At 36.1% G+C, this 12,666-nt stretch overlaps 1 protein-coding gene across 1 annotated transcript in view; it reads right to left on the reverse strand.

The window, feature by feature from the left end:
• Positions 1 to 12,666, reverse strand: part of KNL1 (kinetochore scaffold 1) — a 64,472-nt gene that overhangs the window by 15,993 nt on the left and 35,813 nt on the right. Inside the window, 5 exon segments of the mRNA XM_070378226.1 lie at positions 95 to 185; positions 1,717 to 1,832; positions 10,539 to 10,637; positions 11,423 to 11,490; positions 11,891 to 12,029. Of these exon segments, the coding sequence (XP_070234327.1) occupies positions 95 to 185; positions 1,717 to 1,832; positions 10,539 to 10,637; positions 11,423 to 11,490; positions 11,891 to 12,029 (513 nt within the window).

The raw sequence follows: 12,666 nt of genomic DNA on the forward strand, positions 1-12,666 counted from the left end.
AGTGAAGTCCAATTATCAAGTAACAGGTACTAATTTCACAATAAACACTGTAATGTCTATAGTGATTCCCATTCAGAAAATAAGACAAAAGTACCTCCTCATCAGAGCAGTGTTTCATTTTTTCCCACAGGTTCCTATTTATATCAGTCAACAGTTTATCTTGGTTTAGTGCAGAAAGCTTTAATCTAAATAGAGAAAAGTTAATTAGCACAGAGTTCAGAAGTCAACCCGAATGATTCAATTTAGATCTACAGGCATACTTAATTTTTCCTAGGTCTTTTCTACATAAAGAGGGGAATTCACTCAGGAATAGTGGCCAGTCTGACTATTTCAACACTTGTAGAACAGTTCAAGAATGTTATGATTCAAAAAGATTTCCCTCCCAAATAGAATTCTCATCTCAAGGCATCAACTTGTTTCAAAATGAAAATACTGTTTTGGTCAAGAAGCTTATTCGGTTAATGAATACACTGTTCAATAAAGTTCTTGGTGAAATGAAAAATATGTCTTTTATTTTTACTTAAAACCAAACAAACTTTTTGGTCAACTCAATATGTTGCTTATAAAGAATCCTTTAAGGGCTTGTGAATGCATAATTGTTGGAAAGTTGTAGTTCTTTACCAGCTGAGCCACAAGGGAAGCCCTTTAAAACTATAATTCCCTTTAATTTATTTTTATTTACTGAGGTAACACTGGTTTAAGACCCTGGTTTAAAACACTGGTTATATGTTTCATGTGTACATTATCTTTTGACATCTATGTACACTACAGTGTGTTTACCACCAAAAGTTTTAAAACTACATGATGCTTAAAAGATTACTTCATTTCTTTTCTGTTTGTTAGACTGGTTCAAATTCAGTTTGACAGTTCTAGATAAGTATGATATAAACACTGCCTTGAGTTGTAAGTTTTGGTTTACCTGTGAAAATCTAGATATACCTAATTTGTAAATTAGTCTGCTGCATCTACTTACACCAAACCACTGAGCTACAGTCTTGATTAAAACCATGTTCTTTTATAAAGCAAACTAAGAGCAAGTGTGATAAAACTATAAACCCAAAGGCAATCTTACTTTTAGGCACTATATAAATCTCTAAAGGGTACTATCTTCTTTTAAACATGTTCTTTTGGAATTTATGATATCATAATCTAATAATTATTGCTTATAAGGACCTCTGTTGTTGTTGTTTAATCACCAAGTCATGTTCAACTCTTTTGTGACCCCAAGGCTATAGCCTGCCAGGTTCCTTTGTCCATGGAATTTTCCAGGAAAGAATACTGGAGCAGGTTGCTATTTCCTTCTCCAGGGGATCTTCCCCACCCAGGGATTAAACCTGAATCTCCTGCTTGGTAGGTGGATTCTTTACAACTGAGCCACCTGGGAATCCCTATTAAGGACATACTCTTTGCTAAGAATGGCATGCAAACTTATATATACTACTTCTACTGCTCATTATATACACTACTTCTACACTACTAAGTAGGTATTATTAACCTCAATTGATGAATGTGGAAATGAAGGTTAAATAACTTACATAAGTAGCCAAGAGTTGAACTTCCATCTGACTACAAACCTGAAATTCTTTCCCATATACTATATATACTGCCAATTAATGCGGTCAGCTTTTCTTATGCCAGTGTTATTCTAATCAAAATCTTGTCACACAGATTATTCACCCATCCAACAAAACACACAAAAAATGGAAACTTTCATACTCTTCAATCTTCCGGCAAAGAACTTCACAATCTTCTTTATAAATCTGTATCTTGGGTCGGTAAACATATTGACTTAACATCAGGTCTTCCAGAGTAGGTGATGTGTTTACAGCAAACTGGAAAAAAAAAAATCCCTTAAAACTGGTATTTTGAGGACCAAACCACGTGCAAGGACTGTTAAGAGTCTCAAAACAGTGCTTGAGACGTGAGTGCTTACTTTTACAAGTTCTACAAAGGAAAAATGGAAAACTTTAAATTCATATACCTAGTAAGCTACAGTTGGAATTTGAAATAAAGTCTCTGACATCAAAGTCCATTTCCCACTGATGTTTAGAGGAACTGTGGAAGTTCCACACATAGGCTTAAAAATGATTTGAAAATGTTTATGCATTATTTGCACAAACACCTCAATAAACTTGGGTGGGAGAGAGAAATGGTTATACATTGTGTTTGAAGGATAACTGCTTTGCAGAATTTTGTTGTTTTTTGTCAAACCTCAACATGAATCAGCCATGGGTATACATATATCCCTCCCTTTTGAACCTCTCTTTCATCTCCCGCCCTATCCCACCCCTCTAGATTGATACAGAGACCCTGTTTGAATTTTACACATTGTTTTAAAACTATCAATATCTGAAAATTAAAACTTATAAAAAACCTCTTTATTGAAAGAAAAAAAAAAAGATGCCAGTTTCTAAGATTATTCTTTTCTATTCTCATTCACTAGCCCTGATCCTTACTTCTATCCCAGGTTGAACTCAGACTTTTCTGGCATACATAAAATGAAGCAGTAAAAATCTGGTTATTTTTTTAAATGTCTTATAATGTCTTTTGGACATTTTAAAAAACGTCTTATAGCTCTAACCCAATGACTTTCTGATGTCCCTAATGCAGTGTTGGAAAAACCAAGTTAGCCTATTACATATAAAATCCAAAGAAAACACTACAAATGTCCATTATTCATAGGCCGTGTGGCACAGAATAAGTCATTTTAGCATTCTAGGTTTTGGCCTCATCTATAAAATGGGCACAATATTGACCAACCTCTTAAGATCAAAGTAAAAGTTTTTAAAAAAGGTACCAAAGCTCAGGGCCTGCTAAATAATCTAACAAACTTTAGTTTCCTCTCATTCTCTCCTTTCAGTTGATAAATTAAAAGGAAATACAAATGAGGTTTTAATTTCATTTCTCCATCTGTAACTAGTTTTCTAACATGTTGTTAAAGTGCAAAAAGGTGCTAAAGGCAATGATTACTGATGATGACTCTCTTTCTTAAAAAGTAGTTTTAAGGCTAAATTTATAAAGAAAAATCAAAGCTCTATACTTCTCAAAGAAATGAGGCCTCCTTGGGAACATGGCTGACTGTCTTTCATATAGGAGCCAAATACTTAATAAAAGATATTTTTTTTACATAAGTATTTGGACATAATATGAAAAAATGAAGAAAATCATGATATCACTACTTTACAACTCTTAATAAATTGCTAGATCTAGATAATGATAACTTAATGGTGATCATCACCAGACATTAACTCCTGATGGAAGGACAAGTATAAAGTAAACTTGCAAAACAAAAACATGTCATCTGATAAAGCCTCTGCTGATTTACAGAAAATACAAAGGACAGGAGGACACGTTAAAACTAAAGTTAGGGTATGAAAAATGGGCAAAACACATACTTAGCAGAGTATGGAAAAACCTGGTTTCCTCCAAAAAAAAAAGAGGGAGAGAGAAGGGAGATCGGGGGACAGAGGGTTATTGAAGGGGACCTTATACTTTAAAATATAATTAAGAAAGAGCTATCAATCTCATTTGGGTTGCAATTTAACAAACTGGAAAATAATGCAGACAATCAGGGAAATATAATACTGACTGAATAATTAATCACTTAAAGATAAGATTATCATATTTGGACATAGTTTAAAGAGTCCTCATCTTTTCAGGGATACATACTGAAATACAGATAAATTGATGATACCTGGGATTTCCTTCAAAATAACAGGATGGGGAGGTAGGGAAATATAGGATTGGGAAAATATAGGTAGGGAAACAAGGATTGATAATTTTTCTTCAAGTCTTTATTGAATTTGTTATAACATTGCTTCTGTTCTATGTTTTTGTTTTTTGGCCCTGAGGCACGTGGGATCTTAGCTCCCCAACGAGGGAACAAACTTGTACTCCCCGCATTGGAAGGCGAAGTCTTAACCACTGGACTACCAGGGAAGTCCCAGAAGTTGATAATTTTTGAAGTTTGGTGATAGATACATGAGAAGTTCATTAAACTATTATTTACTTTTGTATATGTTTGAAAATTCCTATAACATCTAAGTTTTCTTTCTTTAAAGAGTAAGGTTTCTCTTGAACCTTCATAACCACAAAGTGAAACACAGGACTAAGTTCCCAGAGATTCACCAGGAATGCCAACTGCAAAGGATATCAGGCTTATGCACTGTGCATACAACTGAATGCAATTGCCTATGCTGTAATGCAATACATGGGTTAAACTGCTGCTCCTTGATTCCAGGACTACATGCACAAGTCACTCCCTTCCCTTGCTTTATCTATTTTGATTAAGTGTCCAATTTATGCACTATCAGCTCTTAGATATTTCAGGCCTGGTAAGGGTAACTTAAATGCAGAGTACATCATGAGAAACGGTGGGCTGGAAGAAGCACAAGCTGGAATCACGATTGCCGGGAGAAATATCAATAACCTCAGATATGCAGATGACACTACCCTTATGGCAGAAAGTGAAGAGGAACTACAAAGCCTCTTGATGAAAGTGAAAGAGGAGAGTGAAATCGTTGGCTTAAAGCTCAACATTCAGAAAACGAAGATCATGGGATCTGGTCCCAGCACTTCATGGGAAATAGATGGGGAAACAGTGGAAACAGTGTCAGACTTTATTTTTGGGGGCTCCAAAATCACTGCAGATGGTGACTGCAGCCATGAAATTAAAAGACACTTACCCCTTAGAAGAAAAGTTATGACCAACCTAGATAGCATATTGAAAAGCAGAGACATTACTTCGCCAACAAAGGTCTAATCAAGGCTATGGTTTTTCCAGTGGTCATGTATGTATGTGAGAGTTGGACTGTGAAGAAAGCTGAGCGCCGAAGAATTGATGCTTTTGAAATGTGGTGTTGGAGAAGACTCTTGAGAGTCCCATGGACTGCAAGGAGATCCAACCAGTCCATTCTGAAGGAGATCAGCCGTGGGTGTTCTTTGGAAGGAATGATGCTAAAGCTGAAACTCCAGTACTTTGGCCATCTCATGCGAAGAGTTGACTCACTGGAAAAGACTCTGATGCTGGGAGGGATTGGGGCAGGAGGAGAAGGGGATGACAGAGGATGAGATGGCTGGATGGCATCACCGACTCGAAGGACGTGAGTCTGGGTGAACTCCAGGAGTTGGTGATAGACAGGGAGGCCTGGTGTGCTGCGATTCATGGGGTCTCAAAGAGTCAGACATGACTGAGCAACTGAACTGAACTAAGGGTACCTACAATAGTTCCACAACTGCACTGAAAGGGAGTATTTTGGTATGAAACACTCCTTGGGCATGCAGGAGGTCATGGGGCACTAACATAGAACCTTTTTTTCCCCTCTCAGTTTTATTGAGATATAATTGACATACAGCACTGTATCAGTTTAAGCTTTACAGCATAATGATTTGACTTACATACATCATGAAATGATTATCACAAGTTTAATGAATATCTATCACATGGAACAACAGACATGGAACCATCCAAATCGGGAACCAGTACATCAAGGCTGTATACTGTTGCCCGGCTTATTTAACATATATGCAGAGTACATCATGTGAAATGCCGGGCTGGATGAAGCACAAGCTGGAATTAAGATTGCAGGGAGAAATATCAATAACCTCATTTATGCAGATGACCACCCTTATGGCAGAAAGTGAAGAAGAACTAAAGAGACTCTTGATGAAGGTGAAAGAGGAGAGTGAAAAAGTTAGCTGAAAACTCAACATTCAGAAAACTAAGATCACGGCATCTGGGCCCATCACTTCATGGCAAATAGTTGGGGAAATAATGGAAACAGTGAGAGATTTTTTTTGGGGGGTGGGCTCCAAAATCACCGTAGATAGTGACTACAGCCATGAAATTAAAAGATGCTTGTTTCTTGGAAGAAAAGCTATGACCAACCCAGACAGCATATTAAAAAGCAAAGACATTACCTTGCCAATAAAGTCTGTCTAGTCAAAGCTATGGCTTTTCCAGTAGTCATGTATGGATATAAGAGTTGGACTATAAAGAAAGCTGCAACCAGAAGAATTGATGCTTTTGAACTATGGTGTTGGAGAATACTCTTGAGAATCACTTGGACTGTAACCAGATCCAACCAGTCCATCCTAAAGGAAATCAGTCCTGAATATTAATTGGAAGGACTGATGCTGAAGCTGAAACTCCAATACTTTGGCCACCTGAGGCAAAGAACTGACTCATTGGAAAAGACCCTGATGCTGTGAAAGACTGAAGGCAGGAGGAGAAGGGGATGACAGAGGATGAGATAGTTGAATGGCATCACCAACTGGATGGACATGAGTTTGAGTAAGCTCCAGGAGTTGGTGATGGACAGGGAAGTCTGGTGTGCTGCAGTCCCTGGGTTGCAAAGAGTCGGACATGACTGAGTGACTGAACTGACTAAATGATCACCTCATACAGATACAAAATTGAAGAAATAGAAAAAAATTTTCCTTGTGATGAGAACTCTTAGTATTTACTCTCTTAACAACTTTCATATAAAACATACTACTGTATTAATTGTATTTATCATGTTGTACTTTACATCCCTAGTGCTTATTTATCTTATAATTGGAAGTTTGTACCTTTTGACTGCCTTGATCCAATTCCCCCTCTCCTCATCCCATTGGTAAACCACAAATCTGATCTCATTTTTTATGAGTTTGTTTGTTTTTGAAATATAACTGACCTACAATACTATGTTATTAGTTCTTCTTACACAATATAGCAATATGGCATCTGTACATAGTATCTTTAGCTGGTCCTACCAGCTGAACTCCTACAATTGCACACACACATGGGTGCCAAACATACATCTCCCTGTCTGCCTCAAGAATGCCTCCCCAGTTCCACCCTAGAGGAGACTCATGGTCATCTAAATCCTGTAACAGATGCCCATAGTTGTGAACCTCCTTTTCCACAGCCCATACATTACCCATTTCTTTGGCCCTTCTCTACTTTGGGATTTTTTTTTTTAAATACTTTTTTTGGCTGCACCACATAGCATGTGTGATCTTAGTTCCCCAACCAGACATGGAACTTGTGCCTCCTGCACTGGAAGCATGGAGTCTTAAATACTGGACTGCCAGGGAAGTCCCTACTTTGGGATTTTTAAATTTCTTTCCCGCGATAGCATGAACTCTTCTTACCATCTTTTTTTTTTTTTTTTTTAACTGAAGTATAGTTGATTTGTCTTACCCTCTTGATGGTTCTTTCCCAGATACATTTCCCTAACACTGCCTTTCCTGACCTCTACAAAGCCTAAGACCAAAGGGCAAGAGTCATACTAATTCATACTAATATTCCCTTGATTCATCCCTCAAAGATTAGCTTCCCAGATATCCTCCACTGTTCTACCCTGCCAGCAACCTTTCTGTTCCTACGCTTCCCCTTTGCTTTCTCTGGCCCCTGGCACTGTTTCTGCATTTCCCAAGACTCTACATAACATACCTAGACACTTTTCTATCTCCCATCTGCAGCTGAGGCAAGGGGATTCTACAGGGAAGGGACACTACTATGGTGATGAGAATAATGAGGTTGGGGACCCAAAAGATGCATGAGTATCTTTCTCCTTTCTATCTTTGATTTACTTTTCACCTTTAGATATCAATGCTCCTGTAATTGATTTCTTTCTAAACAGCTTTATTGAGATTTAATTTACACACCATATAGTTCACTAAGTATGCAATTAAATGATTTATAAAATATATTCACAAGGTTGTGCAACATCATCACCAGCTAATTTTAGAGCACTTTCCTCTAAAAGAAACCTTGTACCCATTAGCTGTCATTCCTTCCTCCTCCACCCCTACCTTAGCCTCAGGTAACCACTAATCAGTTCACTTTTTGGCTATTATGAATAATGTTCATGTACCAGTTTTTGTGTAGAGGTACATATTCAATTCTCTTAGGTAAATACCTAGAATTGGAATTGGTGGATCATATAATAGTTCTGTTTAACTTTTTGAGGAAATAGGCTACACCATTTTACAAGTCTACCAGCAATGTATGAAAATTCCAGCCTCTTCACATCCTTGCCAGCAGTTGTTATTTTGTCATTTTGGCTACGGGCATCCTAGTGGGTGTGAAGTGGTAACTTATTTTAATTTGTACTTCCTTTATCACTATTTTGCTAATTGGCCATTCATATATCTTCTTTGGAGAAACGTCTATTTTGATCCTTTGATATTTTTAATTGGGTTATCTTTTTTTTTTTTTAATTCTTTTTATTTATTTGGCTGCACTGGGTCTTAGTTGCAGCACATGGGTTTCAGTTCCCTGACCAGGGATTTAACCCAGGCCCCCTGAGTTGGGAGCGCTGAGCTGTAGCCACTGGACCACCAGGGAAGTCCCCAATTGGGTTATTTTTTTGAGTTGTAAGAGTGCTTTAAATATTCTGGATACAAGGCTAAGTTGTATGATTTTCAAATGTTTTCTCCTGTTCTCTGGGTTGTGTTTGCCCTTTCTTGATGGTATCATTTGCAGCACACAAGTTTTAAATTTTGATGAAGTCCAATTTTTAATTTTGGCACTTGTGCCTTGGTGTTGTATAGGATTGATTTTTTTAATGTACAATGTGAAGTATGGATCAAGGTTCATTTTTTTTCCTGTAGATAGCCAACTGATTCAACACCATTTATAGGAAAGGCCACTATTCTACAGGGGCATCTTTGTCATAAACCAAATAGTCATAAATGTGTGGGTCTCTTCTTTGAAAGTTAGAAGTCATCTGGTCCTAGTGACAATTTTAATGGTAAATTGCAAACTAAAAATTTCAATGGTGGGAATTTCCTGGTTGTCCAGTGGTTAGGACTCCTCACTTTCATGGCAAAGGGTGTGAGTTCAATCCCTGGTCAGGGAACTAAGATCCTGCAAGTCAGGTGGTGTAGCCAAAACAAATAGTCAATGGTAGTTAATCAGAGTTATCCAGTTCTTGGGTTAATTTTGGTAATTTTTGTATTATGACAAAATTTGTATTTGGTATTTTTGTAAATTTGGTATTTTTCTAAAAAATCATCTAGGTCTTAAAAGTTGTCATCACAGTTGAAGGATTAAAAAAAATTCTTTTTATCTTTCTTTTAATCTGTGGATGTGTCTTTCTCAATTATATGTATTTTAGCTTTCTCTCTCCCCCCTTTTTTTTAAGATTTATTTTTGGCTGTGTTGTGTTTTTGCTGCTGCACACAGGCTTTCTCTAGATGTTGAGTATGGGCTTCTCATTGCACTGGCTTCCTTCTCTTGTTGGGAAGCACAGGCTCAAGGTTAATGGGCTTCAGTAGCTGTAGTACATGGGCTCAGCAGTTATGGTTCATGGGCTCTAGAGTACTGGCTAGAGTAGTGCATGGCAGAGTAGTTGCATCGCAGGGGCTCCGTTGTCCTGAGGCACATGGGATCTTCCCAGACCAGGGATTGAACCGGTGTCCATTGCATTGCAAGGGGGATTCTTATATACTGGATCACAGGGAGAAGCCTTCCTTTGACTTAATTAAGCTCTTTAAGAGTTTTTTTAATTGTGTTTTCAAAGTACCAGTTTTTATTTTATTAGCTGCATTGCACTAATAAATGAAGCACTAAATGCTTCATTTTAGCTCTCTGACAAGAGGTGGAACCCAAACCCTTGGCAGAGAGCACACAGAATCCTAACCACTGGACTATCAGGGAATTCCCCCAAAGTACCAATTTTTAGATCTGTTATCTTTTCTACTAGTTTTTGTTTTCTATTTTATTAATTTTCTATTTACCTGAATTCTGTCTTCCTACCTTTTTTACAGATGTCATTTTATTGTTCATTTTCCAATTTCTTAAAGTATTAAAAAGTCCTTTAGTTTTAGATTCTCTTCTATAACAGTGATCTGAGGCTTTTAATTTCCTGCTAAGTGTATGTTCTGTTGTATATCCCATAGACTGTTCTCCTTTACTTTCTAAACAGTTTTGCTTTCCTCTTTGATGTGAATTATCTAGAAACATGTTTCTTAATTTCCAAGATGTTTGTGTTTTTAATAGTTCTAATTTTATTGGATTAAGATCAGATATCTATGAAGTCTCCGTTTTTCAATTTCTCATGTTTTTCTTTGTGATCAAGGGTATACCTAATTTTTGTAAATGTTCAACAGACTTAAGTTAAAAAAATACTATGTAATTTTATATGTAAATGATATGAGTTTTCTATTAATCTTTTAAACTAAGCTTCTTGGTTGCATTATTTAAATATTCTATGATTTTAAATATTTTTATATTGAAAAATGTTTATTAAAACCTCTGCTATACTTGGCTTTTTATAATAATAGGGGAAAGCATATGTTCAGGAAAAAGTATAAAAAACAAAACAGATGGCAAGAAATGAAAAAAAAACTCCACCTTTTCAAAAGTCATATTTTTTAAAAATAAATTTTTAAGCTAACCCCAAATGTACTTTCTATAGCAAAATTTTCTGTAGGAAAATTTGCTTCCTTAGATTCTTTTTTTTGTTTTTCTAATAAACACTTGCTTCGATACAGTTTAGTAAACATATATTTTAACTGAGATGACTATTTTGCCAAGAAATTGTACTTACTTTGGCTGGAAGATTGCTCTGTCTGGGTTTCTGTATCAGAATGTGTACCTGAAGAAGTATAAAGAACTCCTTTATTGTTATTCTTCCATCTTTGAGTTTCTGAGGAAGAAAAAAAGTTTGCATGACCATTCAAGGTAAAACTTGACCATTGCTCAAACTTTGACCATTGCTCAAAGTTTGTTTTTATGAGCAATTTTGACTAGAACCACCTCTTTTGTTTCTATATTGCTTAAAGTACTTTGCATATGTGTAAATATTATTCTGATGTAGGCTATACACAAGTAGATTTCATCTAATATTATTTCTTAAGTTTATTCAGTAATAGTAAAATTGGGGGGAAAAAACAACAAAACGTAGGCCTTCCAATTGTGATTCTACTCCACATAATTGACATGTCCTGTCCTTAACAAAAAAAAAAGAGAACTAGCCTTCTGTATATTTGAAATATTTCATAATTCAAAAAAATTAAACAAGAGAAAACAAAATGAGGAAATCAGGTGCATTTGAGAAATAGTGGCTTCCCTTGTGGCTCAGTGGTAAAGAATCCTACTAATGCAGGAGATACAGGTTCGATCCCCAATCCGAGACTATCCCACATGCTGCAAAGCAACTAAGCCCATGTTCCACAACTAATGAGCCTGTGCTCCACAGCCCACAAACCGCAACTACTGAGTCCACGTGCCACAACTACGGAAGCCTGCACATCCTAGAGCTTGTGCTCCTCAACAAGAGACAGCCACAGTGAGAAGCCCGTGCACCACAACCAGAGAGTAGCCCCTGCTTGCTACAACTAGAAAAAAGCCTGCACAAAGCAAAGATGACCCAGCACAGCCAAAAAAATATATAAATAAAATTATTTTAAAAAATGAGAAATACTTTCATACCTCCTTTAAGCTCTCTTCACAAACGGTATCTCTGAGAAACTGTGATTCTATTTGACTACCAAGGTGTGCTAAAAGTAAAGCAAATTCAAGTGATGAACAAGTTAAATTAAACTATAAACTTAGTTTTAATTATTGTTCAGGTTTATGTGTGGTTCATGCTCTTGAAGCTATCTGCTAGGATCCTTCTGGGAAGACAGTCATTTGTAGGGTAAAGTATATTAGTTTTAAGGGCTCCATATTATTTTTCTACTAATTTTAAGCTTCTTAAGAAAATCACTCTTGTAATATAACACTTCTCAATTTGTTAAAACTAAGAATTAAAAATAAACTAAATATTATTTTACTTATCAACTATTTATAACTCCCAAAAATCTTATACAAATTTCAAATATCTCCTAAACTGAAATACATGTATTATTAGTCAAGTAACAGATGATTTCTCTTATTTAGCCTTCATTAAAATCTTACTGCTTAAGTCCAGAGAGGTCCCATCAACCTTGACTGAATCCAGAGAACTGCTACAACTAGACGGAGTTCTGCTCAGGCTTTTTATCAATACACTGTTAGCATTTTTATCCATCTCTCCTTCAGCACGGAGATCAGAAATCTGAAATCATCAATAAAGGAACATCATAAGAGTAAAGTTATTACACTATTAATTATAATGACTAAATGCTGAATGCCAGGAGAAATACTTCTAACATAAAACGTATCTGTAATTATATAAAATACTTTAGTAAAGAATTAGAATAAGTAACAAGCAGCTTAGTAGGCTTTTAGAAGTTCAAAGTAATTTTATTTAAAAATATAATGAGATAACATTATGTATTATACTATATGAGAAAATTGTTTCTCAGCAGTATCCAGGTTATAACCAGATCCTATGAGATACCAAATGTTGACCTATCCAGTTATTCATCTACTAGACACCAGGGTCAGGGCTACTACACTGTAGAAAACAGAAGAGAATACTGACTATACAAAATAGCCCTGTCTGGAGTACAGAGAAAAAATTTATTTCTAGGCTTTAGTATTTCCTTCCCCAGATGACCAAGACTCCTTTGGTTGAAGTCAAATAAGTCACATGGTCCTGGTTTTACCATTTTAACTATTTTACTTTACAGACTTAAGTGTCATTTTCATCTATCTGAAACCATTTTCTATCTGCCATTTTCATCTAACTGAAATCATCTTCTAAGCTTACCTACAAACTTCTGAACAGAATTTAAACTTTGTTTCTATGA

This window comes from Bos mutus, chromosome 10, assembly GCF_027580195.1.
Source record: "Bos mutus isolate GX-2022 chromosome 10, NWIPB_WYAK_1.1, whole genome shotgun sequence".
Classification (NCBI taxonomy): Eukaryota; Metazoa; Chordata; class Mammalia; order Artiodactyla; family Bovidae; genus Bos; species Bos mutus.